Below are 27,666 nucleotides of genomic sequence, written 5' to 3'. Positions count from 1 at the left end.
GATGATGAATATGAGATTAAGTCTAACCCCTCTATGGGTTCTTTTTCTTCCCAGAGAATATAAAGCAGCGAACATCAACATCAACATATACATCGTTAACGAACCTTGGCTCTTCTCACTGGCCTGGTGCTCCAGGATTCAGTCAGTGACCACAGACAACATTCAGGTCCTGAATCAGATAAATCACCCTTACTTCTTCATGGTGAGCTGGTTGTTCAAATTGTTCTTCCAAGTCTGGTGCAATAGGACATTTCTCTCCCAAGGGAGCTACTTAAGAGCAGAAACTTATGTGATATTAGAGATGTGGCACACAGAATCTGTGATTTCAGGGAGAAATTAATACTGGTATAATACTTGCTGTTTATTGAATCCTCACAGTGTGCCTTTCATACATTATGTAATTTAACCCTCTGAGTTAGTCACTATTATTATCTCAATGTGGAATCTGAGCTTGAAGCTATAAAGATCCTCACACATCATCACAAGATTCAGACTGAGGTCTGACTCCAGAGTTCTGTTCCTGTGGTCCCACCTTCCTGGAGGCATGGCAGCAATAACAGAGGCACCAGGTGTGGGGAGAAAACCAAGTGTACTTGAATCCAAAGTGAAAACTGTGTGTCCTGAGCAAAATGCTTTTGAAAAGGAGAGAGAGTCCAGCCCCCAGGCTTGATTTCCCCTTCTGTCCTGCAACTGCTTCTGGCCGGAGGCTTGGGGACCTGAAGACCTGGGTTACAGTCCCCGCTAAATCCCATCACTTATTATCTGTGAAGAGAGCCCCAGCTAACCAGTTAACTGCTACACAGCCTGTCTTACGAGTGTGGAGTAGGTGGACTGAGAGGCACACAGTAGCCTACAACAGAAAACAGCTTAATTTCTCTCCACCGACTCTTTAAACTGCTCTCTGACCTGGGTCTTTCCCTGCCCCTGAATGAAATGTCACTCAGATCCCATAACTTTTCTAGTCACTCTTAGATAATTTTTTAAAGTATAGTTTAGTCACCTCAATTCAGCATCTAAGTGTCTAGTCCAAACTAATAACCCAAACTCTAAACTGCCTTAAAAATTAAAGCTTTAGGCAGACAAACCTAAACGAGAACCTAAACTTTTCAGGTTGCCTTCTCTGTACCTCCAGCCTCTCTAGCCCTTGTTTCTGACTTGATCAGGGTCAGGAGCAGGAAAAAGGGGGATGAGGGCCAAGGGCACAATATCTTAGGGCCAGTACTACCTTGAGGCCCTCTGGTGGCAGTGTAAAATTGCTTACCCCTCCTTTCTTGGTGGCTTGGGCAGCTTTCTGCAGTTGACTCTCAAGGAAACCTTGGATGGTAGGTCTCTTGGTATAGGTGAAGCCTCTCCATTTGTCTGTCCCCATACTGTCCCCTTTCATGTGTATACTGTATACATCGCTAAGTTTTTTTGGTTTTTAAAATTGTTTGCAAAGTAAACTTGTTCATTATATAAAATTCAGTTATTACCAAAACGTATAAATTATAATGCAAGACACCCCTCCATAATCCTATCCCCCTAAATCAGTAATGTCTCATAATCTTCCCTTTGGGTATATTAAACTTGATTAAGTAAAACTTTTCATTTTAATACTTGAATTGAAAACATTTGAATTGATAATAAATTCAGGTGATTGAAAATTCAAAGAGTATAAAAGGAGTAGGTAAAAGATTTCCTTCAATACCTGGCCTGGGCTTTTTTAAAGGACCTAGCGTCACTGTTCAGGGAGGTGAGGCCACTGTCTTAAGGGCTTTTCTAGGCAGCCCACGGTCTGAGGTAGAATGCGCAAATTTAAATCTTGGCTCTACCACTTATCGTGTGAACTTGGAGATGTTAGTTAACTTGTCTGGGCCTCAGTTTGTTAATTTGTAAATTGGGGATAAAAATAGTACAATAGAAGCATTTTTACCCAGCACCATTAGGTCTGCTTAGTGGTCTCTTAATTGGAAAAGTTAAAAGAAGAATCATGAAATAAATGATATGCAGTCTATTAGCATTTCAGTAGTTGAAAAAAAAAACTACCTAATATTTAGTCTTAAAACTAACAAATATTTCTTTGTCATTTTGTGTATGATGGCTGAGTAGTTTCTCTAATCCGAGCCAGCTTGGCTGGACTAAGTGGTCTAGGATGGCCTCATTCTTATGTCTAGGGTCTTACCTGGGATGATTGTGGTTTCTCTTCATGGTCATTCATCCCCTAGGAGGCCAGCATGAGCATGTTCCCCTGGTGGCATTGGGTTCCCCACAGCAAGAGAGGTCAAGCCCAGTGCACATGCCTTTTCAAGGATCTCCCATTGTGATGTTTGCTAATGTTCCACTTGCCAAAGAAAATATTACGGTCAAGTCCAGATTCAAGGTATCGCAGTGGAGAAACAGATTTACCTCTTGATGAAGAGGAACAGCAAAATCACATTACGTATAGGCCTGCAATTTGGGAGGAGTATTGTGGTCATTTTTGTAAACAATCTACCACACACATACCTCACACATTTTAATTTAAAATATTCATTTACCTTTTGATATACACTCAAAGTCTTTCCTTGGAAGGTATTTCAAATGATTGAATTGTGTATTCTCTTACTTCTGTATACTTCCAAATGAATCACCTATGGTTTCTAAGTTTTTTTTTTTTTAACATTTTTTATTGATTTATAATCATTTTACAATGTGTCAAATTCCAGTGTTCAGCACAATTTTTCAGTCATTCATGGACATATACACACTCATTGTCACACTTTTTTCTCTGTGAGTTATCATAACATTTTGTGTATATTTCCCTGTGCTATACAGTGTAATCTTGTTTATCTATTCTACAATTTTGAAATCCCAGGCTATCCCTTCCCACCCTCCACCCCCCGGTAACCACAAGTCTGTATTCTCTGTCTGTTTCTAAGTTTTGTTTCCTTAAAGCACAGGAAGAAGTTATAGTCATTAGAAGAATGAAGAATCCACCCAGATTTTTACAACTCACCAATCCCAGTATCTCAGTGTTTCCCTTGCACCTAATGCAACTGCAGTTTATTTTTTAATGACCTATTCTGACCTCATCAAGTTTGTCAAGGCATTGACTTAGTTTCCTTGAAAATGCCAGATGTTTTCTACTCAGAATTTAGAGACTTAAGTAGCACTTAGTTGCACTGCACAATTATAACAACAGGTACAACTGTTCCAGGCCATTTGGGGAGCAAGAACAACTGATTCTTGGTGACTGTACAGCTCACCTGGTGGGCACCCGGGAGCAGGCCAAGGCATCGGTCAGTAAGGCTCCCAGAGGGGATTACGAGCCTCAGTTTAGTGCAGGTTGGTACCTGCCTAGTAGAGCTGTAGTGAGGATTGGCTGTGAAAATACCCATAAAGTGCTTGGAACACTGCCTTAGCTCCTGTAGTGCTCACTGATGTTAGTTGTTGTTATCATCATTATCCTGATTGTCAGTAGTGTTCCTGCTGCTGTTATCATTATTAATTAGTCTAAAGAAAGACCCTGGGATCGGGTGGATAAGAAGAATGAAAATGCCAGACCTGGACCATCAAGCAGTATTGGAGGGGGAACAATGAAGGTAGAAAGAAGGATCAGACCAGGACATATGGAAGTCATACGAGAGAACCTAGAAGAGGGAGCTCTGTGAAATGGGTGATTCAGGCAAGGAGCCTGGAGAAGTGGGCCTGTTAGTTAAGAATTGTAATTTCAACATACTTATTTGAAGCATGATGATCTAGGACTGTGATTCCTAAATGCTGGTTCACAGCTGAGTTGCTCATTCCTGGGGAGCTTGTTAAAAATGCAGAAATTCTAATTCCAGAGTTTGTAGTGAGACCCAGGAGCCTGCATTACTGAAAGCTGCTCAGGTAGATCTGGATGCATAGCCAGGTTTGGGAAGCCATCGATGAAAACAGAGCACGGGAAGTCAGGAAATGGGCTGTAGTCCTGTCCAGAATAGACTTGCTATGTGACATCTCTGGGACTCCCGCCCAGAGATCTGTCTTGAGGGTCCAGGGAGATGAAGGGTGTGAAGTGTCTGATCCCTTGTAGAGCCCTCTGCACAGGTAAGGGGTGATGGGACAGCGGCAGGTGTTCTCTGTGTGTGAGACTAACCCCACCAATCAAGGTTCCTCTGCCTGATCTGCCCCTGCTCCATCCCTGGCAGCCAAGCAAGGGACTTGGCCCACATGACCTAGAATCCCTTCCAGCTCTAAAGTCCTATAACTATGGTTTGTTTTCCGTTCTGCAGACACCAAGTTTCTATATGTTCATGTGGATTCTTATGGATGTTGTTTCTGCAATTTTCATTTTTGCTGTATTTTATTTTCATTGGTAAGCATATATTTGTAATTTTAAATAATTTTTCCTAAAATAAAAATGTAAATGGTTCTTAACAGAGATTAGAGAAAAAATAGTTCCATTCTCCCTGTAATCCCACATGGCAAATCCTCAAGGAGACAGGGTTTTATCATCTGAATCTCTCATTTCTTCTCATGCTGCCTGCAGCTCCTCACCCCTTCTACCCCCTCAACCTGAGACCATATTCGAAGAAGGACTCTCACTAAAGCTTGATCAAAGTCTGTTACTACAGATTTCTGTGGATTATTTAGGGGAGGGCAGGGGTTGAAGGTTGTTCAGAACAAGTGCCTCCATCTTCTGCCTTCCACATAGCAGGGTTCTGTGTAAAGAGCAAGTTCACCATCCAGGAAACCTGGGTTTTAGTCCTGGCTTTGCCCTTGATTGCTGGATGAGTCACTGCCTCTTTCTAGTCCACGTTTTTTTTTTTTTTTTTTTTTTTTAACTCTGTCCATGAAAATGACAGTTGGGAATTCTTGAAGGCAAATGCTACAAAATTGCAAGGTGGGAGAGGGAACATCTGGTGAAGAATTTTAGCTAGAAGAGACCATGGTTGTTTAGACCTTATCATGTCCATCATTTCTTGATTTGACTTATCCTTTAAAGGGGGAAAGTACAACCCCCGATACTTAAGGGAGAATTTGGGTAATGTTCTTTTCTGGCCATTGGCTGAATTATTGCCTTTTTTTTTTGGAAGAGGTCTATTAGGCTCATGGATAGTGTGCTTCTTTTCAGGTGGAGAGAGAGCCAAAGTGAAAAAATCCTCAAAGGTATCAGCAGTTACACAGGTAAGTCAGAGGCCTGTCCCACTCCCATCTCTTCATCCCCACCTGTTGCTTCCAGGATACAGGGCCTGCCTTTAACGAAAGTTTCTGACAAGAGCAAAAGGAGTTTGAAGTCAGGAGATGGGGACCAGGAAAAGATGGGACAAATAAGCTGGGCACAGACTCTGGGGGGAGCCCTTTGACATCAGACTTCACTTTGGGTTTTTTTATATTTGTTTTTTTTTTCCAAAGGATGTCATTTTTTATTGAAGTATAGTGAGTTTGCAGTATTGTGTTAATTTCTGGTGTACAGTATAGTGATTCAGTTGTATCTGTACACATATATATTCCTTTTCATATTCTTTTTCATTATAGGTTATTATAAGATATTGAATATAGTTCCCTGTGCTGTACAGTAGGACTTTATTGTTTATCTATTTTATATGTAGTAGTTTGTATCTCTTAATCCCAGATTCCTAATTTATCCCTCTCTCCCTTTCCTGTCTGGTAACCATAAGTTCATTTTTTGTGCCTGTGAGGCTATTTCTGCTTTGTAAAAAAAAAAAAAGAGACACAAATGAACTTAAGATTCCTCTTAAGTAATACAGTATTTTTCTTTCTCTTGCTGGCTTACTTAGTTTGACAATCTCCAGGTCCATCCATCTTGCTGCAAATGACTTAGTTTATTCTTTTTTTTATGGCTGAGTAGAGGCTTCGTTTTAGACTTTTTCCTCTAAAGCAGTGAGACTCCTTGGAAGGTTTCGAGCTTGGTTATTTGTTGACTTGTTGATACATTCATTCATCACACAGTTACTGAGCACCACTTTGTGCCAGGCACTCTGAGAGAGACTTAATAACAGAAAGCTGTCTATGGAGGGTGGCCCCAGAGAAAAGAGGGCTGGTGCACAGAGAGCAGTGAGGAAGCAGGCAGAGGAATAGCAGCTGACTGTTGATCCAGGCCCCGAGGTCCAGGACAGAGAAGCTGCCATGCCCAGCAGGGCTGAATGTGCCTTACTGGGCTTCTGTTGTGGGTGATGTGTGCTGGAAGGTGGAGGGAGGGAAACTGCACAGGTCCTGGACTGCTGGACTAGAGCCTAGGCTCTGCGTGTAAGCAACCAGGAGATGCAAATGAGTTTCAAGTAAGGGAGCAGTATGCTTAGACAACTGTGTGAAAGGATGGAATTGAAGAATAACTTACTTAGAATAACTCAGGAGCTGAGGAATTGAGATGGGCCCAGTAAGGGAGGCTAAGCCAGAGCTTATTTTTCAGGAGGTTGTGGGGATAATCACACAGTGAGTTTCTGGTTTGAGCACCCAGTACAGTGTCAAAGGGAAAACCACTTAGGAGGCAGAGGACTGTGCAGTACATGATACAGTTTCCTCCCGTAGCTCTTGGAGCCTCAAGTAAAGTTGGAATCATGAATTAATTTAATTTCTTGTGGACAGTGGTAAAGATCATGAGATACCCTGTACCAGCTGGTGGAGGGTTAAACTCATACAGTACTTAGTTGCAGGAATGGATCCATAAGGACCATGAAAATCAGAAGTGTGAAGAGCAGTGGTCTTTCATACTATAAAACCGAAGGTTTAAACTAAGCTTACCCAAGATTCTTAAGGTATAGAGAGATCTCAAGTAGCTCTGAGTTACATGGATTTTAAGAAGGTCTCTCCCCTGGATGGAAGAGGTCTGAAGCCTTGTTCCACTGCCCTTAATGATTTGCAGTAGTGATATTAGTAAGCTAAGGCTGCCATAACAAAATACCACGGACTCTGTTTCTCACAGTTCTGGAGGCTAGAGGTCCGAAGGTCAATGTGTCAGCAGCTTTGGTTTCTTCTGAGGCCTCTCTCCTTGGCTTCCAGATAGTCACTTTGTTGCTGGGTCCTCACACAGCCTCTCTTCTGTGCACCCCCCCCCCCCCGTGTCCTCTGTCAAAATTCTCTTTGCTCAGATTGGATCAGGAGTCACCAGAATTGCCTCATTTTAATCATGTCTTTAAAGGCCTTACCTCCTAAATTAGTCGGATATTGAGGTGGTTAGGGCTTCAACATATGAATTGGTGCAGCACACAGTTCAGACCCTAATAGAAAAGAATATGGAAATGGTGAGGAAAGCACGGATGGGAGAAAAGTTTTAAAGTTTTAAAGCTCAAAGTGCTGTTTAAATTTGGTCGAAGGAAGTAGCTATAATACCTTGCAAAAAGTACTCAGCTTACTTTACTTAACAGCTTCCCACCATCTTGAAATGATGATAAGAAGATGAGAAGAAAACAAATTTAGAGTCTTTCCTGTTTTTAAGAGGTTTCAGTTGCCCACTTACATAAACGAGTTTTGCCTGATCTAAGTAAATGTATAGAAAGACCATTTGAGTACCTCCAGGAAGAGGTGGGACCAACTTTAGAATCAGGGAAGGAACAAGGAAGACTGGAAGGAGCCAAGACCACAGTCCAGATTCATGCAGGTTGGGGAAACTGGAGGCTTGAACACTAAGCTCTAGAATGTTCTAAGAAGTTTCTTATGAAGTCTTCTAAAAAGAAATATTCCTTTTTTTAATCATTGTTCTTTTTATTACCAGTTTTCAGTAATTTGATTATGGCTTACCTTAGTCTATATGGGAGAGTGTGTGTGTCTGCTTAGGGTTGCTGAACTTCTTAGATCAGAGTATAAATGTTCAGTCTGTATTTTCCAGATATTTTTCTGCTGCTACCCTCTTTCTGGAATTCAAATTATATAGATGCTAGGTAGTTTCATACTATTCCATAGGTTACCAAGACTGTTTATTTTTAGCCTATTTAATTTCTGTGCAAAATTTACCATAAACCCAGCAGCTCAAAACAATATGAGAGTATCATCTCACAATTTGGGCCAGGGGTCCTCTGCGTAGTCTCATCATGCTAAACTCAAGGTGCTGGTCTGGGCTCCAGTCTCGTCTGAGACTTTCGAGTCCTTTTCCAAGCTCACTGGTTATTGGCTGAATGTAGTTCCATACAATTGCACGACTGAAGTCATCCGTGTTTTCTTAACGACTGACTCTTGGTGGAGTTTTGCTCTGAGATCCTAGAGACTGCCTTCAGATCCTATCCTTATGGCTTTCTCACAACGTGACATCTTATTCTCCTGCTGGCTTTGAAGAAATATCTCTTGAAAGCAGATGGATTCAGAAAAAAAAAAAAGAGCACAAAGGTAACAAAATAACAAAAAAACAACTAGAAAACAAGTGGAAACATGGTAGTCATAAATTCAACCATTTTATTAATTAAACGTAAATGGACCATATACTCAAAACAAAAGTTGAGACTGTCAAGACTGGAGAGGAAGAAACAAGACCCAACCATGTGCTGTCTACAAAAGATATACTTAAAATACAGAAACACAAATTAAAAGTGAAAGGAGAAAATAATGCCATGCAAACAAGCATAAGAAATATCTGAAAAAATAAACTTTAAACCATGCAGCATTATTGGAAACAGATTTCATAATGATGAAACGGTCACTATATCAGGAAGGCACTATAATTATATGCTTAATAAAGATTCAAAACACATTAAACAAAAGCTGGGAGAAATCAGGATATAGAAGTCTGAACACTTTCAGCCAACTTGACCTAATTGACATAAAATAACAACTGCAGAATACGAACATTTTCAAATGTACATTGCATATTTGCCCAAAATGGACCACGTGACAAGCCATAAAACAAATCTGGACAAGATAGCTGATTTACCTGATATGTAGACACAGAGAATTTGGCAAAAAGAGGAGACAGGAATATGCTCCAATCAAAAGAACAAAACCAAACCTTAGAAAAAGAACTAAGTGACACATACACAATCTACCTGATAAGGAGTTAAAAGTAATGGTCATAAATATGCTTACTGAACTCAGGAGAAAAATAGATGAACACAGAACTTCAACAGAAAGAAAATACAAGAAAGTACCAAACAAATTATAAATGAACTGAAAAAATATATTAGAGGGGTTCAACAGCAGACTGGATGAGGTAGAAGAATACATCAGTGAGCTGGAAGACAAAACACTGGAACTCAGAGCAGCCAAATGAAAAAAATTTTAAAAAGGGACTATACACTCAATGTTGTTCCAAGGGTCTCATAATGTAATAGCACTGGCATTATAGGGATCCCAGAAGGAGAGAGAGAGAGAAAGGGCTAAAGAATAAATTGAAGAAATAGTGGCTGAAAACTTCCCTAATTTGAGGAGAAACACAGACATCCAGATCCAGGAAGCCCGGAGAGTTCCAAATAACCCTAAAGGACACATACTAAGACACATTACAATTAAAATAGTAAGTTAAGGATAAAGAGAGAATCCTAAAAGGAGCAAGCAAAAATCAGCTTGTTACATACAAAGGAAACCCCCACAAGGCTATCAGAAGATATTTTTTAGCAGAAACTTTACAGGCCAAAAGGGACAGGCATGATAAATTCAAGGTGCTGAAAGGAAAAAACTTCCAACCAAGAACTTTCTAGCCAGCAAGGTTACCTACCATTCAGTATTGAAGGACAGATCCAGAGGTTCCTGGATAAACAAAAGCTAGAAGAGTTCATTACTAAACAAGCTTTACAAGAAATGTTAAAGGGACTTCTTTAAGCCGAAAGGAAATGGCACTAATTGATAATAAAGAAACATACAAGCATAAAATTCTCACTGGAAAATGTAAATATATAATAAAGGTAGTAGATGAATCACCTGAAAATTTAAAAATAGAAGTAGTAAAAATAACTACAATAGTTAGAGATGCCTAAAGTGAGAATATGTAAAAGATGTCATCAATAAATAAATTTCAAAGGACCAAAATCAGTTTTGTGACCCTGAAAGACATTAAATTAGAAACAAACATTAATAAAACTCTGAGATAATCCTCTAGATGCTGGAAATTAATGTAGTTCTAAACATTTCATTGATTATGAGGGAATTTGGAAAATATTTTAAAGGATAATGCATATACAACAGCAAAATTGGTGGGGTACAGCTTAAAGCAGGACTTAGAGGGGAATTTGTAACTTTACCCGTTAGAAGGAAGGTTAGTTTAATATTGACTTTCTACCTTAACAATCTAGAAAAAGACAGAACATTGAGATAGAAAAGATACAAACAAAAGAGAAGATTTTAAAAGTGAAAACTTAATTTTTAGAAAAGATTACTGCAATTGATAAACTCTTAGTAAGATGAAGGAGGGCAAGAGAGATTGCCAATATGATAAATGATTAATGAAAGAGGGACTATCACTCCAGATCCTAGACATAAAAAGGAAAATTATGAACATTTTTAAGCCATTAAATTTGACATTTTAGATGAAATAGACAAATTCCTTGAAATATGCAACATCAGAACTGAGAGAAGAAATAGAAGTTTGTAATGACCCCATTATATATCAAAATCAAATCTGTGTATCAAAAATCTCACCACAAAGAAAAAGTCCAGGCCCAAAGAGTTTCACTGGTTAATGAAATACTTAAGAAATACCAATTTTATACCAACTCAGGAACATTTCCTAGCTGATTCTTTGAGGCCAGCAATAATCTCATAAAAATCTGACAAAGACAGTGCAAGAACAAAATGTACAGATCAGTATCATTCGTGAACTTGGACATAAAAATCCCGAACAAATTATCAGCAGATTGAATCCATTAGTATATATAAAAGATAAAACATCATGAGCTACTGAGGTTTGTCTCAGCAGTGCAAAATGAATATATCACTGAAAATCAGTATTTTGTTAATAAGGGAGGTTATAAAGTAGAAAAAGCATATTTGACACAAATCAACACCTATTTATGATCAAAGCTCTGGGTAAGCTAGGAATAGAAGGAAATTTCCTCAATCTGATGAAAGATATTTACAGAAAACCTCCAGCCAATATCATTTTTAATGGTGAAACAGTATTTTCCCTCTAAAATCAGAAATAATGCAAGGATACCTGCTCTCACCACTTCTATTCAGCATTGTACTGGAGATCCTAGCAAGTTTAGTAAGTAACAGACATAAAGGAAGAAACAAAATTCCTGATATGCAGGAGTGATTACAAGAGGAGTAAAGATTATTTACATTAAAAAATTCTAAGGAATCAGACAACAAACCTACTAGAACTAGTAAGGGAGTTCAGCAGTGCCTCAGGATATAAGGTCAATAACAAAAAAATCAATTGTATGTCTATATGTTATCAATGAGTAATTGGAAACTTAAATTGAAATACCATCATTTACAACAGCATAAAAGCTTAAGCAGGAATTGTAGGGAAATATCGGTGCCCTTGCAAAGAAGATAGATGATTGGTCACTGAAAAACTACAAAAGATTACTGAGAGAAAGAAGACCCAGGTAAATGGAGCAACATCCATGAATTAGAAAACCTAGTATTATAGATACTGGCTGTCATGGAATTGACCTACAAATTCAAGTGCAATAAAAATCCCCTTCTTTCTGTGAAGCTGACAAAAAATGGACCTCATGGGTGGAACTGTTTCTTCAAGAGTGAAGTCACACTCGGGGCAAAAATAATTGAATTCTGGATTTCTTTGGATTCGCACTTTCTTCTAGATTTCAGCTTCACAGTTCCTCACCATATTGTAAACTCTTAGATAATTTTAAGATGTTTTGTTGGTTTTGTATATTACCCAGTTTTTAGTTTGTCTCTGAGAAGAGTCCATTTCCTAGCTCCATTACTAGAAAAAAGTCTCCATCTTTTTTTTCTATCTTTAAAAAAAACATTTTTTGAGCAATTACTGTGTTTACAGCAATTTCTGGCTGGCAAGACACTCCTGAGCACTGTGTATGTGGAGGCAAGCAAGACAAAGTCACTGTCCTTGAAAAGCTCCCATTCTAATGGAAGATACAGTCATTTTTCTGTTCAAACTGATTTGGAAGCAATGGTTGTGAAATGCATGAACTTTAAGTAAATGTCAGTTTCTGCCTTCCATGGTGAGCTAGAACCTCACACAATAGACTCAAATTCCAGCATTGTGATGGATTGGAGGACCATCGCAGAGTCTGCCCAAAGCCTGGCTAGGGAGAGAACTAGGGGGAAAGACCCTGAGATGGTAAGTGAGGGGCTAACATTTTAAAGATGACTAAGATTTTACCAGATGACCACAGAGATTGGAGAAGTGACACTGGCGCAATCTGTGTTTTTGTCTTTTCTATCCCACAGAAACTCCAAGTGTAAGCCTCCAAAAGGAAAACACAGAGAATGAAGCAGCTTTGAATGTTATGGAAAGCCCTGAGACTTTAACCAAGAGTGTAGGGGAACTCCCAGGCTCTCAGTCCATCAATCCAGAGCCAGTCCAGGAAACTACCCAACCACTGATGCCTTGATAACCAGTGTCCACCAAGATGGCCTTTGAACTCACCCAAGCACCCACATCAGAAGCCAGAAGAGAGGCCACCCTCCAAACTGCATTGCCTACATTGGAGACGAATGATTTAACGATCCCTCGATGAAGGTCCCCTTCCCAAAACAATCCCCAAAGCCTTCCACTTTTGAATTCTCCCAATAATCCTCTTTTATGATTTTTTTTTTAAACCACATCCAGCATGTTGCTTTCCCCCTTTGGGCTGTCTTCCAAGAAGAATTAGACAATTTCTCCCCTTTTTCCTCTTTGTGCCCCAGGGTGACCTGATGGTAGAAAGTGGTCAGGAAAGGCATGCAGAAGAGCCATGGAAGCTCTCAGGAAAACCTTTCTGGTCTAGCCTTTTATCTCAAGGGGAACAGCAAAGGAAAAATAGTCGTGGTCTTGGAGTTGGAACTGGTTACACTCCATGTCACGGGATTTGTCTCATCCTTACCCTTCATGATGTTCCCCGTTACAGGAGTGGCTGTGGTGAACATCAGCATGTAAATAAAGGAGACCTCTCAGGAACCCAGAAGGTAAATGATACACTTTTTGGATCCCTCTGTGGTCACTCACTAGGGGATGAGTGCCAAAGTGATGCCATCCTGAGTCAGAATGAGAGGTGGCATGGGCATGAGTGAGTCAGGGGCAAAGATCTTACCCAACGCACACATTCTGTCCTCCAGTGTGCAGTGCTTCCTGATAGCTTGTCATTGGCTGAATCCCCAGGGGGGATGATGGGCATAATCCCATGACCACCCAGTAGCCTTTGGCCTTGAAGGGAAACTAGAGCTTAGAACGTCTGTCTGGGAGTCTAATGTTAGAAGCAGTGAACTGAGTTCTACTATGTGACCTTTACCTATTCAAACTCCTCCTCCAGGCCTCAGTATCTCCATCTGTATGACGATGTGTGGGGGCAGATGTGTGGCTCCAGTTTATCCTGGGCTGACTGTGGAGTAATGTAAACACTGGTGGGGCAGGGCTACCTCAGACAACCTGTCACCCGAGAAAGCAGAGCTGTCTGGTTTGAGACTTCCATTTCGACAACCGGCCCCTCCCCTCCCACACAGCATCTGGAGAAAATAGGAATAGCAGTCCCCATGGAGTGCTTTGTCACCTAGATGCAGGTGACCCCAGACACTTCAGTGTGGAAGGGCAAGTGGGACGTGGCTATTTCTGCTGAAGGTCGAGGGAACCTTGGGGGCAGATCACAAACACGCCCACCTCAGGGGGATTCTCCCATCACTTCTCTAGGCACTCATCCCAGCCTTAGCCCAGAAGGATGTCCCCCCCACCAAATCACACCTTCCCTGTCTGAAGCCCTCACCCCTAGACCTGCCCAGGTCATGTCCAAACTTGGTTGTTCCCGCCTGGTCACACAGTTCCCCCTCTAGCTCTCCAGCGCATCCACACTTAGGTCTCCACCTTCCAGGCTGACGTCCAGCATTTCCCCCCCGACCTGCCCCAGTCCCAGCCAGTCCCTACTGAAGCCGCTTTCTAGCACACCACGGGCTCAGGCACCTCAACCCCCAAACCCAGACCAGCCTGCACACACAGGTATATAGGCTACTCCCACACAGGCCCCTGCCCTGCTTCCACATACTCCCTGCCCCTCCCCTTCCCCCAGCAAAGATGCTATAGGACCAGAAAGTGAAGCACGTGCTTATGCTCTGAGGTGATCAGGGGAGACTCGAACGGGGGCTTAGCACCCACACTGTAGTGTATAAAGTTGGTCTGTGCCCCTCACCTACCACAAAGGTTTCTGGACTCAGGTTTCAGAGTATTCTTGGTTTGGTGGTTTGGTTGTTCCCAGTATGACATGGTAGGGCTGGTCTGAGATAAGAGTGGCGTCCAAGGAGCACAGGCTCTTACAACTGGGAAGGTCTCAGCAAGCCAGGACTGGAACCCACCAGATGCTTCCAGGGTGGACGGAGGGGAGCTCTGCATCCCGGCAAGGCCGCCTTGCTGGAAGAAGGGTCAGAGGTCACATTGGTGTGGTCAGTGGTCAGTCTGCCTGGACGGCACAGGTCTTCCCCCGGTGCAGAGGTGGCTGATGGTTGGGAGCCAGCTGCTGCCTAGAGAGCAGGCCTGGAGCCAGCGCCACCTTCCCACTGTTCACTTGCCACTCCTGGAGCCCCGTTGTTTGCTCATGGCCGTGAGCATCTGGCTAATATAGGAAGTCAGGAGGTCATCCATCTTGTAGCCCTGGAAACAGCAAGAAGGTAAACAGCACAGAGTGGGAAGGGCCGCCCACTAAGCCCCAGAACACAGCTCCCAGGGAACCACAGAGGGCAGAAGCCGGACACAGGCAGAGCCTGCTCTGCTCTGGGCTCACTCTCCCCTGTCGCACAGTTGGAGGGTTAGGTTCATCCAGCCAGATGTCTAGGCTTCTAAGCTGTTGTGACCCCACATTAAGGCCCTAGTTTGTGGGCTTCTCAAATCCTGGATGCCTACCTCCAGGAGTGGCTGTAAAGGCTTTACCAGTTGAGCTCAGCCCAGGAGGCCTCATTGCTAACAGCTCTGCTCTTGAACTCAGGGACCAAAGGCTCAGTCCCAGATACGGAAGACACCTGAACAGCAGTTGTTCACTGAGTGGTCTGCTCCTCAGCCCTAGATTAAGCCCCTGCCCCAGACCTAAGCTGACCTGACCGTAGCCTCAGCGTGACACTTGATCCTGACTGCAGGCCAAGCCGCACACTCGTGTGTGTTCCCGAGGCTGGGAGGATGTCTGAAGCTGCAGGCAAGGCCGGGGAGCCTGCCAGGCCTGGAAGGAAGAGCCCTCACCAGTGACGTCTCACAGAGAAGTTTGCTTCCGCGCACCAGGTTCCCAATGGTGATGTGGAAGTAGGTGTTGCCACTGCTCCAGTTGGAGATCTTGGTGAAGGGGTGAGTGGTCAGGATGTCCTAGGGGGAGAGAGCATCTGAAGCTGCACAGCCTGGACCGTCTGGCTCACTCCCCTCAGTGCTGCCCCAGACACCACCCACACAAAGGGCCCTGAGACAAGGAGCAGGAGGGTAGAGTCGAGCTGTGTTGTGGAGCTGCTCTGGGAGGCAGATGCCCTCCCCATCAGGCCTCGGTTGGGACCAGCTGGTGGGACAAGCAAGGAAGTCCAGGGGCTGTCAGGTGTCGGGGCCAGAGTTGGAAATTTGACAGCGTGAAGGAACTGAAACTGTGATCCTGGATGAGGTGGTCCAGTGGAGTTGGAGGAGGGAGACAAGACAACGACAGGAGAGAGCCTTGGAGAACACAGCATGTGTGGGCTGGGTAGAGAAGCAGCCCATGGAAGTGCCTCAGGGAGACCAGGGGGGAGATGAGGAAAACCAGAAAAGTGGGCACATGGAGCCGAGGGGGAGATGGGGGTCACTGACCCTTTCGCTTACAATTCTAGTTGTACCTCCTGTGTCAGTGGTAGTTCTCTGCCTCTTGGCCCGCTTGGTAGGAACTACTCTGGTAGGATCTGTGCAGCAGTCACCGTACCTAGCAGAGCCTGCCAGTATGGGGAGAGAGCTCTGGAAGGAGGGAGCGGTTGGTAACGTCCAGTAATGCTGCCAGGCCAAGCACTGAAGAGTTCATTGGATTTAGTGGCTAGGGCCGTGTTAGTAACTCTGAGAGCAGTTTTGATGGAGCAGATGAGGGGAGAAAGTAGACACAGCAAACAGGGACAGCCTCTCAAGACATGTGGTCGGAGGGCGGATGAAGCGAAGATGGTGGGGGCAGGTGAGGCCTTTGGGGTTGGGTCTGGGGCTTTTGTTAGATGCGCAGACAGGGAAACCCACCCTGCCTGCTCTTCTCCGTCACTGCTCACCTTGGTTCTGGGATCGATGAGGCTGACCCCATACTTGTTGATGGCAATTAAGAGGATCTCAGGGAAGTTGGGCTCCGTAGTTTGCTAGTAAAGGAAGCTAGAACCGTCAGATGGGGGACCCAGAGCAGAAAGAGTTATGTACACTTGGGGCAGAACTGAGGCCACCCTGAGCTGGTATTAAGTCAACCTCTCCTGCTGCCTACTCGGTACCAGGGGTGCAGGGGTGCCTCATGGTTTCCACCTCTCCTGGGCCCTCACTGCTACCCCAAATCCTTCATGGGTCCCCAAACAACCCCAGCAGCAGTTTCATCCCTTCTGCCCTGCCTCTGCTATCGTTCTCTCTGAGCCCATCTCTCATCTTTAAAAAAAAGCCTTGAACCCTATACCTGCCTTCAGGTATATCTGTCTACTTCTCCCTTGCACAGCCAGGCTTCTCAGAGGGCCTCCATCCTGGGTGTGTAACGAGGCCACCCCCTCCTCTGCATCCTGACCCATCCCTTCATCCTCTCACATCAGCCTCTTCACTGTTTACCTGCCTCTGTTGGTGCCCCTCAGATCCACCCCAACCCTGCAGTCAGAGTGGGTTTCTGGCCCCATCATCCCTGTTCAGAACCTTCCAAGGGTGGCCACACCACCTGCAGGAGGAAACCCACCCCTTGTCTGCTCACCAACCTGCCTCTCACCACAGTCTGCTCTCCTCCCCCTGTGCCTGTCCACATTCACCCACTGTGCTTCCTGCCCAGGCCTGAGCTCTCACACCTCTGGGTCTTTGCTCATGCTAGGCTGTCTGCCAGGAACACTCCCTGCAGGGTCTTCCTGGAAAGCTCAGGTACTGCCTCCTCCAGGAAGCCTCCTCAGCCTTCAGTCTGGCTGGGCCTCCCAGACTCTGCCACCTCAATGAGTGCTCCCCACTGTCACAGGGTAAGTCATTCTCCATTGCTCTGGTCTTTTTACCCATTTGCCCCCCCCCCCCCGCCAGGCTGAGGTGCTGGTCCCTCTGCGTCCTAGGACTGAGCTCAGGGCTCAGCACTTAGCTGAGGCTCCTACCGGGGAGGGTGATGCCCTCCTTTCCCTGCCAGGCGGGGGGCAGAGACCATCACTGTTTCCCAAAGCTGTGGGGAGGAGCCCCTGTGTCTTCTGGTCCCCCCTTCTTGCCCCCTTTCCTTCTGAGAAGCCACCCACCCACAGCATACCTTCACCTCGAAGAAGGCTGAGCCAAAGGTGGGCCACTTGAAGATGAGCTTCAGGAAGGCCAGCTTAGCCTCCTCTTTGGACTTCCCTGCGTGCTTGTTGAAATAGGCGACGATGGACTGCAGGGGGAGGGCAGGTCAGAGTCCTCTCTCCTCCCACGCCTGCCCCATCTGCACAGTCAGTACCCTTATGGGCCCTGGAGGGCCAGGTGTAGGATGGGGGTCCTGGAGGCCGTGAGGGCTCCCCACTTACCCCAGTTCATGGACTCCTGGCAACCCCACCCTCCCCAAAGCAAGCAGCCCAAAGAGTATCAAGTAAAATCTGGTCACCATGGAAACCAGGACAGGGCACATTACTGCCAAGTGATCAGCTGAATTCTTTGCCTGGAAGACTTACCTGGAGGATTGAAACTAAAGCAGGCGGAGGGGAGAAAAGTGGGCACGTGTCTAAGGGGGTAACCTTATGATGTACAGGGGCCACAGGAGATAACTTCCCTGGGCTACTGGCCAGAACCGGCCCCCTTGACCCTGTGGTGCCCAGAGACCCATTCAGGGGCCCCTGTCCCCACTGTCTCCTCCGTGCTCACCCGCTTCCAGTCATCAGGTGAGATCTGCCGGATGAGGTCCTGGGGCACCAGCTCCCGCAGCAGCTTGGGGATACTGGGGAAGTAGGACTTGTCCTCCTCAAACTTGACCCTGTAGATCAGCGCCCCCAGCTGCAGCACCTCCTCGCGCGTGCACTTGTGGTAGCCGCGGAGATACTTGGGCAACTCCTGCCAGAGACAGAGCACGTCAGAGGGGTGAGGGGCCTGGAGGAAGCGGGCTCCTTCCTTTAACCACCCCCGGCCACGAGGCCGGGCTAATGCTTTACCGCAAACTTGGGCTCACCTGCTCCCCCAGGAGGGAAGGCGCAGTACAGGGGAACAGCATGAGGCTGCAGGATTCAGCGCTTCACAGTTTTAGGCAGAGCGTGTGTCAGTGCTATCTCACCCCCCCCCCCCCCCGTAATAGTCTAGTGAGGTGAGCTGCCCCATTTCAAAAGATGAAGAAACTCAGAGCAACCAGTTCGTGAACCTGGCACTGTTCCATAACCCTAACCCCCGGGCCTGGCCTTCCTTGGGAAGAGCCTCTCAGGCTGGCCTCCTCCCATTGTGTGCCCCTGAGACCAGCTGGTTTCATCAGCAGATCCCGCCCCTTTCCCACCTTGAATTTCCAGACCCAGAACCAGAGTAGCTGATGATGAGGAATTGACCTAAAGCGAGATGAAGCTTCTAAAGGGCCAGTGGCGCCCATAGGCTCCTGGGGCCGAACAGCTCTCTTTACCCACTAGCTGAGGGGCGGGGAAACCGCAGGTGGCCCGAGGACACACTGCACATCAGAAACCTGAGTCAGTTCCTGTCTACCCAACTTTTCATCTACTCACCCATCTATCTACCCCTCCACCTACTCGCCCACCTATATTATCTCCCCACCCACCCCCCACCTACCCACCCATGTGGGTCTGCCTACCGACGTCCAGTTCCCATTCATTTCTCCACATGTCCTTCCATCTGCCTGCAAATATCCACCGTTATCCTTCCACCCAAACATTCACTGAGTCACAAGTTTACCTATTCACCCATCCATCAAGGCAACAAATATGCATTAAGCATCTGCTATCAAGCCCTTGAAGCAACAACATACACCCTCCCTGCTCTTGTGGAACCAGTAGTCAAGGCAAGAACAGACAGTCATCACACCAAACGGAGGTATATAGCACAGTCTTTAAAGGAATTGTTCTCAGTGCTTGAGAGCATGTAAGTGACCCAACCTTGTCTGGGGGAATGAGAAAGACTTAAGATAAGATGATGGAGTTGACATCTTAAGCTCAGTAGCTGAAGGGAAGACCCAAGGGAAGAACTTTCCAGAGGCGAGACGCGAGAAAATGGAGCTGGTGCGAGCTGAGCAAAGGAGTGCTGGTACAAGACAGGGCAGCACAAGTAGGTAGTGCCCCCCGCAGGTGGGGCCGCAGCCTGGATTTGGAGTTCTGCCCTGAGAGCAACGGGAAGCCACTGAGAGGATCATCGGGAAAGCATGGTGACCACCTAGTGGAGAATGCATTGAAGGGGTCAAAGACAGATGGGGAAGATCAGGGAGAAGCTTACAGGCTTCATTCAGATGACAGAAGATGGTGGACTGACCCGGGTTGGGAGGGGTGGTGATGGAGAGACAGGGATGGATTCAGGAGATAAAGTCAGGTGAGTGATTTGAGACATGGGAGATGAGGGGGACAGGGAGGGAGAGGTCCACACTGACTTGGATTTCTGCCTTGGGGAGTGGGTAGTTGACGGTGCCACTCACTAAACAGGCCACAAGGCGTGAGGATGGTGCAGGGTGCAGGGAGAGGCAGATCGCAGGTTTGAAGGAGGGCAGCCCTTCTGGCTACCATGCTAGGGTTCTCTCTACCAGTGTGCCGCCTTCCCCGCCTCCCATGCCCTTCCCAGCATCCTGGCTTGTCTCTCCCACAGAATGGTAAATGGGCTGGATCAGAAGAGATCACTGAGCCTACAGTCGTAAAGACCTGGAAAACATTTACAAAGCCCAATGTAGCAGCAGAATCTGGAATTCAGAAGACAGTCCCTCACCCAGGTGGGGACCGCATGCTCAGCCTGAGGGCTGGAGGGTTGGGAAGAAGAATCTGAGGTTGGACCCACCTCTGGGGTCTCGTCCAGGCCAGGCTGTACGGGCCCATCCCCTGGCAAGGACAGCAGGTCTCTGCTTTCATGGAGCCCGGCAAGGCGGCAGCACATGGAGGCAACCACAGCAGAGAGGTGCTGGGCCGCTCACCTGGTAATAGTGGAAGATGGAATCAGCCATGGGGTCCTTCCCTGGCACCGTGGTGGTCCACAGCTTCTTCATGAAGAACACTTGGTAGGTGAGCGAGGGCACAATTCCTGTGGCAGAGAGGTGGTCAGTCACCCAGAGGAGCATCCAGCCCCCGGGGAGGCCCTAGCTCGGCCCCCGCACCCACGGGGGCCTCACACTCAGCCCTGAGCCAGCACGATCCCTACTCCAGACATCAGATGATCCCAAGACCCAGCCTCACGTTACCATCCTTTACGGGCCGTGCTTTCTTTATCCAGTCCGTCAGGTGTCGAACAAAGTCAAAGAAGAAGTCGTTCTCAGGGACGCTGATGACCTAGGGACATGGCCATTCTTGTCCACTCATCTTAATTTGAGCAATACTGAATTTTCTTGCTTTCCCACCCAAGGCCTCCACGACGGCCCCTTTTCCAGAAAGACTTCTGCTCGCGGACAGAGCAGGTGTCCGTGCATCGGCCACGCCCTGCCCAACTGTGCCTGCTGAGTGTCTGTTACCCCATCCAGTCATTCAGCAAAGAGCCACTGAATGCTGCCCTAGGTCCCTGGGAGAAGTCCGAGAAGGAGGCCCCGTCCCTGCCTTGGGCATGCTCTGGCATCCATGTCCTGCTCTCCTGCAGGTTGTAAGCTCTCCTGGAGCCCAGGACCTCACCGAGATCACTTCTGGGTCACCGTATCTGACACAGGGACAGACATGAAGTGAGGAGATGGGCATAGACGCACAGGGAACTGTGGGTGAAGCACAGAAGGGAGCACCCGACTGCCTGCGAGGGTCAGGGAAGCAGCTTCAGAGCTGGGCCTTTGACTCCCATGGACACAGACATGGGGGAGGGCAATGTGGCTGGAGGCAGGGGCCTGCGCTGTGGGGCCAGAGCAACCCGGATCTGAGTCCCTGCTGTGTGACCTGGGATAAGTTATGTGACCTTTCTGAGCCCAGGTTTTGTGACCTCTTTGGTGGAGATGTCAACCTCCCTTTAAGGGTTTTTTCAGAGGTGAATTGGCCTCAGCCTGGCAACTGACAGATTAGTCGATCAAATCTGGAATGTATATGTGTGCTGGGGCAGAGTGAGGAGCCTGGTGTGTCCAGAACACAGAATGCCACGTTGGCTCCCAAGAGGCATGACGCCTGGCTGTGCAATGCCTCAGAGGGGAAAGATGTAGGGACAGCTGCTCCACATAAGGGGCCATTGCAGGGATGTAGGAAGGATATGGGCAGCCGGATGCCTCATAGGAGAGAAGAGCACCTCTTTCTTCCTCTCTCCCCCTCCCTCCTTCTGTGTCTGTCCCCGCCCCACAGCTCCTCGAGTTCCTAGGGCTCCAGCAAATTTCCCAACAGACCGACCAACAGCAGGCAGATAAGCAACCAATGACCCACCACCCACCTTGTCTGCAATTTTGACAAAGAGGCTGAATCCCTCCGAGGACTTGAGGAGCAGCCGGGCGGCGATGTTCTGGCAGAAGTCCTTGGCCTTAGTGCTGGACTCCACCTCGAAGGCCTGGGGGAGGCGGGGGTGGCACCTGCTTGGCTCTGGCAGGACCTCTCCCAGGGTCTCTCGTGTCCCATGTCTGTGCCTCCAACTAGAAGGAGCCCCTCCTGTGCAGGACACTTTCCCTCTGAGGGCTTCCCCAGAGCTGGGCACAGCTTTGAAGATAAGGAAGTGTACAGACTGCTGTGTATAAAATATGCTACCAGGATATACTGTACAACTCAGGGAATATGGCCGATATTTTATAATAACTATAAATGGAATATAACCTTTAAAAATTGTGAATCACTATGTTGTACACCTGAAACTTACATACTATATTGTACATCAACTATACCTCAACTGAAAAATTAAAAGGAAAAAGCAACTCCCATCTGGGTCTTCCCAGGTGGTGCCCTGCCCAGCCCTCCAAGTGGGACTGCCCTTGGCCTGGCTGTCCAAGCATGAGTGATGGCAGCGGCCAGGGGAGCACAGAAGGGACGGGTAATTGGATGGAGAGAGGCTGGAGGAAGGAGAAAGCAAATTCCAGAAAGGGTAGGGAGTCAAGAGAGGGGAAGCAACCCAGTCTGGGGTTGAGAGGGATGGGGAGTCTGGGGAAGTGCAGATGAGGAGGGAGTGGGATTTGGGGGTGGGGGTGCTCCATGTGACCTTCCACAAGGGACAGGAAAGTTTATGATGTTTTTCTGTCCTTGTGACTGGAAGCCTACTATGGCATTTGAGTCTTTAGTCTCTAGACAAGTTTTAAAAGTGCTTTTCAAACTAGAAGTTCCGAGGTTTGTCTTGTTTATCTGCATGAGGTGCTGTGCTAGGATGTGGAAGAGGGTGATCAGGAGTCAACCTGACCAAATGAGTGTGACATGAAGACAAATAGGATCTTCTCCCAGGGGGCCAGGATGGAGGGGACCCACAATCAGGCCAGGTGAAGGGGGAGGAAGGAGTCTACAGAAAAGTGGGCTCAGGGTGATAGGGGAGGTGTCTGGGGCTGCAGGGTCTGTGCCCGGGAACAGAGCTGGCATGAGAGAGGTGGCATCAGCAAAGAGCTCAGGGCAGAGGGAGAAAGCACTTTTTTCCAAGGCAAGGCTCCTCAGAGAGGGAGGGAGGGATGACCGTCTCAAGGAAGCAAGAGATTGGACTGGGAACCCAAGGGCTCCTGACCCAAGAAGTCTATGGCCTCTTGACCAAGCCCTAACTCCACTGAGAGGCAGGAGGATGGGGGCAAAGGTGGGGGTGATGGGCAAGAAGCATCATGGCTGCCCCCCATTTCCCCAAGGAAGCCTGTTCCTTCAGGGGCACCCACAGACTGCGAAGCCAGAGGCCCTCACCTCGTCTGTGTCATCAGGAAAGTACACCTTGTGGAAAATCTGGGTGGTTTTGTGCTGGATGGCCTCCACCTCCACCAGGTGAGGGGGGTACTTCCGGGACCCGTTTCTGAAAACCAGGAGTGGGGGGAATCAGGAGGCAGCAGATTCCTGGGGCCACAGGAGTGGAGAGCAGAGGGAAGCGTGGAGACAGGCAAACCCCAGTCCTAATCCCCGTTCACCACTTCCTATGAGGTGACAGTCACTTAACCTCTAAAGCCTCCAGTTCCACATCTTAAAATGTGATAACCCGCCTCATAGGGCTGGGGGGGGGACCGAGTGAAGCAAAGGATACAAGTGGGCTTTGCAGGATATGGAGTGCTGCCCAGGTGCCTGCCTCCCCAACAGACTTGAAGGTATGAGAAGATACCTTTCTGAGCAACCAGACTCTCAAACTGTGTCCAGACGGTACTGGGCATGGCAGCCTTTATCTATCTGGCAGATGTGGTACCAAGATGGGTCCCAACTACTGTGCAGTCACGACCTCATCATCCGCAAGGGACTCAGCTCACAAGCCTGGTGTGGCCAGAAGCCCATCCCAGTGCCTGCCCCGCCCCCTGCCCCTCGCAGACTGCTGTACCTCAGGGCTTTCTGGAGCCGCTGCAGACAGTCAATGGCCAGCACGCAGTGCTTACGGGACTGCAGGAAGCGCTGCACGTGGGGCAGGAGGATGTTGCTGGGTGGGAAGAGCCCTGTGCACAGCCAGAGCAGCTCCCAGCCCCTCTCCTCACTATACCTGCAGGAAGAGGTGTGGTGTCCAGCAGGGGCACCTCGGGCCAATACCCCTCAGCTCCTCACCCCCACCCGTCTGAGGACCAACACGGACCCACCTCCCTGACAGCCAGATCCAATCAGTGCTACTCAAAGTGTGGTCGGCCGACCTGCACCAGGCCACACACTTACCAATCACATGGAGGTAAGGAGCTCAGGCCAGAATGAAAATCAGCTATGTGACTGAGCACTCTATTTGGCTCAGCTAACACTTTTTTCTTAGCAAAACTTTCCTATGAAGGAAGCAGAGTATGATTTATAGTCTGGCAGAAGCTCTTGAACTGTCTATTATTTGAATAGCACTGAATTAGACCAGCCCCAGGGCTCCCTCAGGCACTACTGTAAGCTCCTTGGGCCTGGCAGAAGGGAAGCCTGAAGGGCTTCTAGAAGGAGGTGGCATTTGATCTAAGCATTGAAGGATGAAGAAATTCTGATATGCAAAGCTTTTCCCGGCTGTGGGCACAGCATATACAAAGGCTTGGCACTGTGAGAAGATCTGAGGTATGGTTCGATGTGGATTTGTGCAAGAGACGTAGAGAGGGACAAAGCTGGGGAGGGAGCTGGAGGTCTGGGAGTCAGGGTGGAAGGTAGGGCTTCTGTCCGGCTCTGAGATGAGCATGTGTCTGACTTCCCACTCCTGCCGTAGCCATCAGGGAGGAGGTGACACCCTCTGGGGTCCAACACCTCAGCCCATAAGAGTTTTTAGCCAGAGCTTCCGACTGACAGCCAGCTCAGCCTGACCCAGGGATAGGACCATTGCTCATGAGATGAACCTGTGGGCGGACAGCAGAGTCTGGGCTGGGGAGGGGTGTCCAGAGGCGGCTCAGGCAGGGAGCGGTGGGAAATTAGGAGGAGCTGGGAGCATTCATCTGGGAGGACAGACTCCAACAGCGGAGCCACCACCTCTCGGTTCTTGACCCTCCCTCCTTAGGGCATGAGGGGGCCTGAGGACAGCCCCCTGCTCTGGGTGAGGAGAGACTGCTCCCGGGCAGAGCCAGCTGCCGCTGCAGCAGGAAATGAGCTCCCCATCACAACAGATGGAGGACCTTTAAGACTGCCCTCAGCTGTTGGCGCTGGGTGGGGGGCCTGCCCCCTCACCCTCCCACCATCCCAGCTCACCTGATGTGGTTGTCTGTCAGCTGCTTCAGGATCTGCACATACACCTCGTCCTTGAGGGGCTCAGCCTTCAGGGAACCTTCAAAGATCTGGTCAGTGAGCTCGTTGACTGAGCGCACCCTCTTGGATGGGTAGTCACCCATGTACTTGAGCATAGGTGGGGAGCCGTCAAGGAAGGCCGTAGCCAACTGGGGAGTACTGGCCCGGGAGGCAGGCAGCCACACTCTTCAAACAGCATGCCTCCCCCAGTCATGTGGCCCTGGGCCTCAGGCTGCTCACCTGGGAAATGGGCATGATCTGCCCACCAGGCTCAACACGCCCACTGCCCGCCCTCTTCTGCAACACCTCTGGCTGCCTCCTCACTGGCTATCCTGCTTCAGGCCCCAACCCCACATCCGGAGTCCTCACAGCAACCAGGATGAAATCAAATCACAAATCTAACCATGCCACCCCCTGCCCAGTGGCTCCCTCTGGAATCAGGACCAAGCTTCTGACTCGGCCTGGGGAAACTTTTATCAGTCAGCCCACATCTTCATTCCCTGCTTGAACGCTATACTCCAGCTATGCTGAGTTATTCTCTGCCCTTGGAAAGAGTCCTGCTGTTTTGCCTCAGGGCCTTTATACAGGCTGCTCCCTCTGTCAGGAACATTCCCCACCCATCTCCCCTTTGGCCAAAGCCTACCCAGTCTTCAGCCTAGATATCACTTCCTCCAGGAAGCCCTCCCTGCGCTCCTCCAAGCCAGGTCAGCTCAATGTGCCATCAGGCCACACCGCAGCACTGACCCCGATCTGCCCTTTTCAACTAAAAACACCAAGAGGCCAGGGACTGGGTCTGGTCACTGCTGTGTCTCCAAGCCTGGGCCAGCAAATGGCACAATATAAATCTGTCAACCAAATGACAGGGGCGAGGAGACAATGGGTGAGGCAGCCCCCGACACACTGGAAGGTGCTGGGCACACGGATGGAGCCACCCCATCTGCACCCCTCCACGTCTGCCCAGGACCCAGCTGGGCCTCTCAGAAGTGGGCGTCTAGGTGGAAGCCCAGAGGCCTGCCCTGAGGTCCCCCTCGGTGGCTCCTACCTGACCCTCTGTGTCACCCACAACCCCCACGGGTGTGGATATCGATGAAGGCCATGCAGGCTTCCTGCGAGAGCTCCTCACTGCCCAGGATCTTCTTGAGCAGCGCCTGCTTGAGCGGCTCCCGCGTGTGGCTCCAGAGCCGGTCCTTGCCACGGGCCTTGGACACCATCACGCGGCTCAGTGTGTGCTTGGGCGGCGGCCTGCGCAGCACGGGGACAGTCAGCACTGATGGCCAGTTTGGGAGACCCCAGCCCCATCCTGCCCTGTGCCGGGGGCTGAGGGTAGGAAACAGGCCCTGCTCTTCCCTGCTGCGCTGTGTGACCTGGGATGAGTCTCCAGCCCTCCCCAGGCCTTACTTTCTCAGCTGGAAAACGGAGACACTAACAAGGCTGGCTGTGCCCCGGCCAGCCTTGCCCACCTCTCCTGCCTGCTTGCCCTGCTTCTCTCTGCTCACTCTCACGTGTGCTGCCTGTAACACTCCTCCACCCGGCTCCCCTCCTGCACAGCTCAGCTCAGGCAACACCTCCTCCAGGCAGCCTCGCTTCCCCCTTCACCCTCGCCAGCATCTCCAGCACAAAGCTGGGCACGCAGACTAACAGCTGCCTGGTTTTGTGCCTGTCTCCCCACCAGGACTGGGAGGCAGAGAGGCAGACACCGGTGTGAAGTCATGAGTGCCCAGGACCCCACCCGAGGTGGGCACGGTCACAGTATCTTAAATAAAGGAAGGAAAAGATGACAACACGAGAAGGGTCATCTCGATGGACTGAAACTGCCCTCTGGCTCCCTCTGCCCCAGGCCCTGCTCACAGACGGGGGCACTGCAAAGCACACACAGACCAGGGGGGAGCAGAAGCTGCAGCTCGCTGTCCTGGGCCCCCTCTGCCCTGCCCCATCACCTGAAGTAGTCATAGGAAAACTCCTCCAGCGTGTAGGGCTTGGCGCGCGCCTCAGGCTCTGCCGTTCGCAGCTGTAGGAGCCGGATAACATCCTGCCTCTGGTCGGGGGTCATGGTGACCAGGGCCTAGAGACAGGGAGACAGGCAGCTGAGGTCGGCTCTCCACCTGGGGCCCTGGGATCAACATGGTAAAGCCCAGAGCCTTCTTGACTAGGCCTGGAGGAGACTGCCTCCAGGGGGTGGACCCTGTGCCCTACTCTGACCTGGGAGCCCCTTTCCTCCTGGGCAATCTCTGAAGTTCCCCCCACCTCCCTCATGCTGGGCTCAAGCCCGTTCCCTCGGTGCCCTGTGTCTGAACCAGGGAGGGGGCAGGCAGTCAGAAAGCCTGGACAAGGCAGAGGACGCAGTGTGACAACTGCCTGGTGAACAGAGCCTGGCTCAGGGGCTGCCTGGAAAGCTGGGTGGCACCGAGTCCTTAGTGCTGGCTTGGGGGGTGCTCCAGAGAGACCAGGGCCTCCCTTCCCATCTGTGCCCCGGCTGCCTTTTCTGATAGTGTAAGGTGATACCCTCTCCCCCAGACCTCTCCTCCCATCTCCTATCCCTGGGCAGTTCCTCATCTGATGCAATTTCTAGGTCCCTTTCTGCCTGGCACAGGT

At 48.7% G+C, this 27,666-nt stretch overlaps 2 protein-coding genes across 10 annotated transcripts in view; one reads left to right on the top strand and one right to left on the bottom strand.

Moving 5' to 3' along the window:
- Positions 1-12,980, top strand: part of LOC102505856 (glycerophosphodiester phosphodiesterase domain-containing protein 4) — a 104,378-nt gene extending 91,398 nt beyond the window's left edge. For 8 of the 9 annotated variants that reach the window (XM_032489490.1, XM_032489491.1, XM_032489486.1 and 5 more), the window contains 4 exons: positions 55-202; positions 4,233-4,315; positions 5,075-5,127; positions 12,268-12,980. In XM_032489490.1, coding sequence (XP_032345381.1) covers positions 55-202; positions 4,233-4,315; positions 5,075-5,127; positions 12,268-12,431 — 448 coding nt within the window. In that variant the 3' untranslated portion in view covers positions 12,432-12,980. The remainder of the gene's footprint in view (positions 1-54; positions 203-4,232; positions 4,316-5,074; positions 5,128-12,267) is intronic. The other variant, XM_032489492.1, reaches the window with a different exon arrangement.
- Positions 8,325-27,666, bottom strand: part of MYO7A (myosin VIIA) — an 86,213-nt gene continuing 66,871 nt past the window's right edge. Inside the window, 13 exon segments of the mRNA XM_032489482.1 lie at positions 8,325-14,653; positions 15,233-15,352; positions 16,255-16,338; positions 17,448-17,564; positions 18,032-18,217; positions 20,271-20,377; positions 20,535-20,622; positions 21,686-21,799; positions 23,113-23,218; positions 23,729-23,884; positions 25,039-25,192; positions 26,159-26,316; positions 27,012-27,136. Of these exon segments, the coding sequence (XP_032345373.1) occupies positions 14,564-14,653; positions 15,233-15,352; positions 16,255-16,338; positions 17,448-17,564; positions 18,032-18,217; positions 20,271-20,377; positions 20,535-20,622; positions 21,686-21,799; positions 23,113-23,218; positions 23,729-23,884; positions 25,039-25,192; positions 26,159-26,316; positions 27,012-27,136 (1,605 nt within the window). The 3' untranslated portion in view covers positions 8,325-14,563.

This window comes from Camelus ferus, chromosome 10 (genome assembly GCF_009834535.1).
Source record: "Camelus ferus isolate YT-003-E chromosome 10, BCGSAC_Cfer_1.0, whole genome shotgun sequence".
Classification (NCBI taxonomy): Eukaryota; Metazoa; Chordata; class Mammalia; order Artiodactyla; family Camelidae; genus Camelus; species Camelus ferus.
Note: the sequence above shows the minus strand (reverse complement) of the source record. Positions and strands in the feature narration are given on the sequence as shown.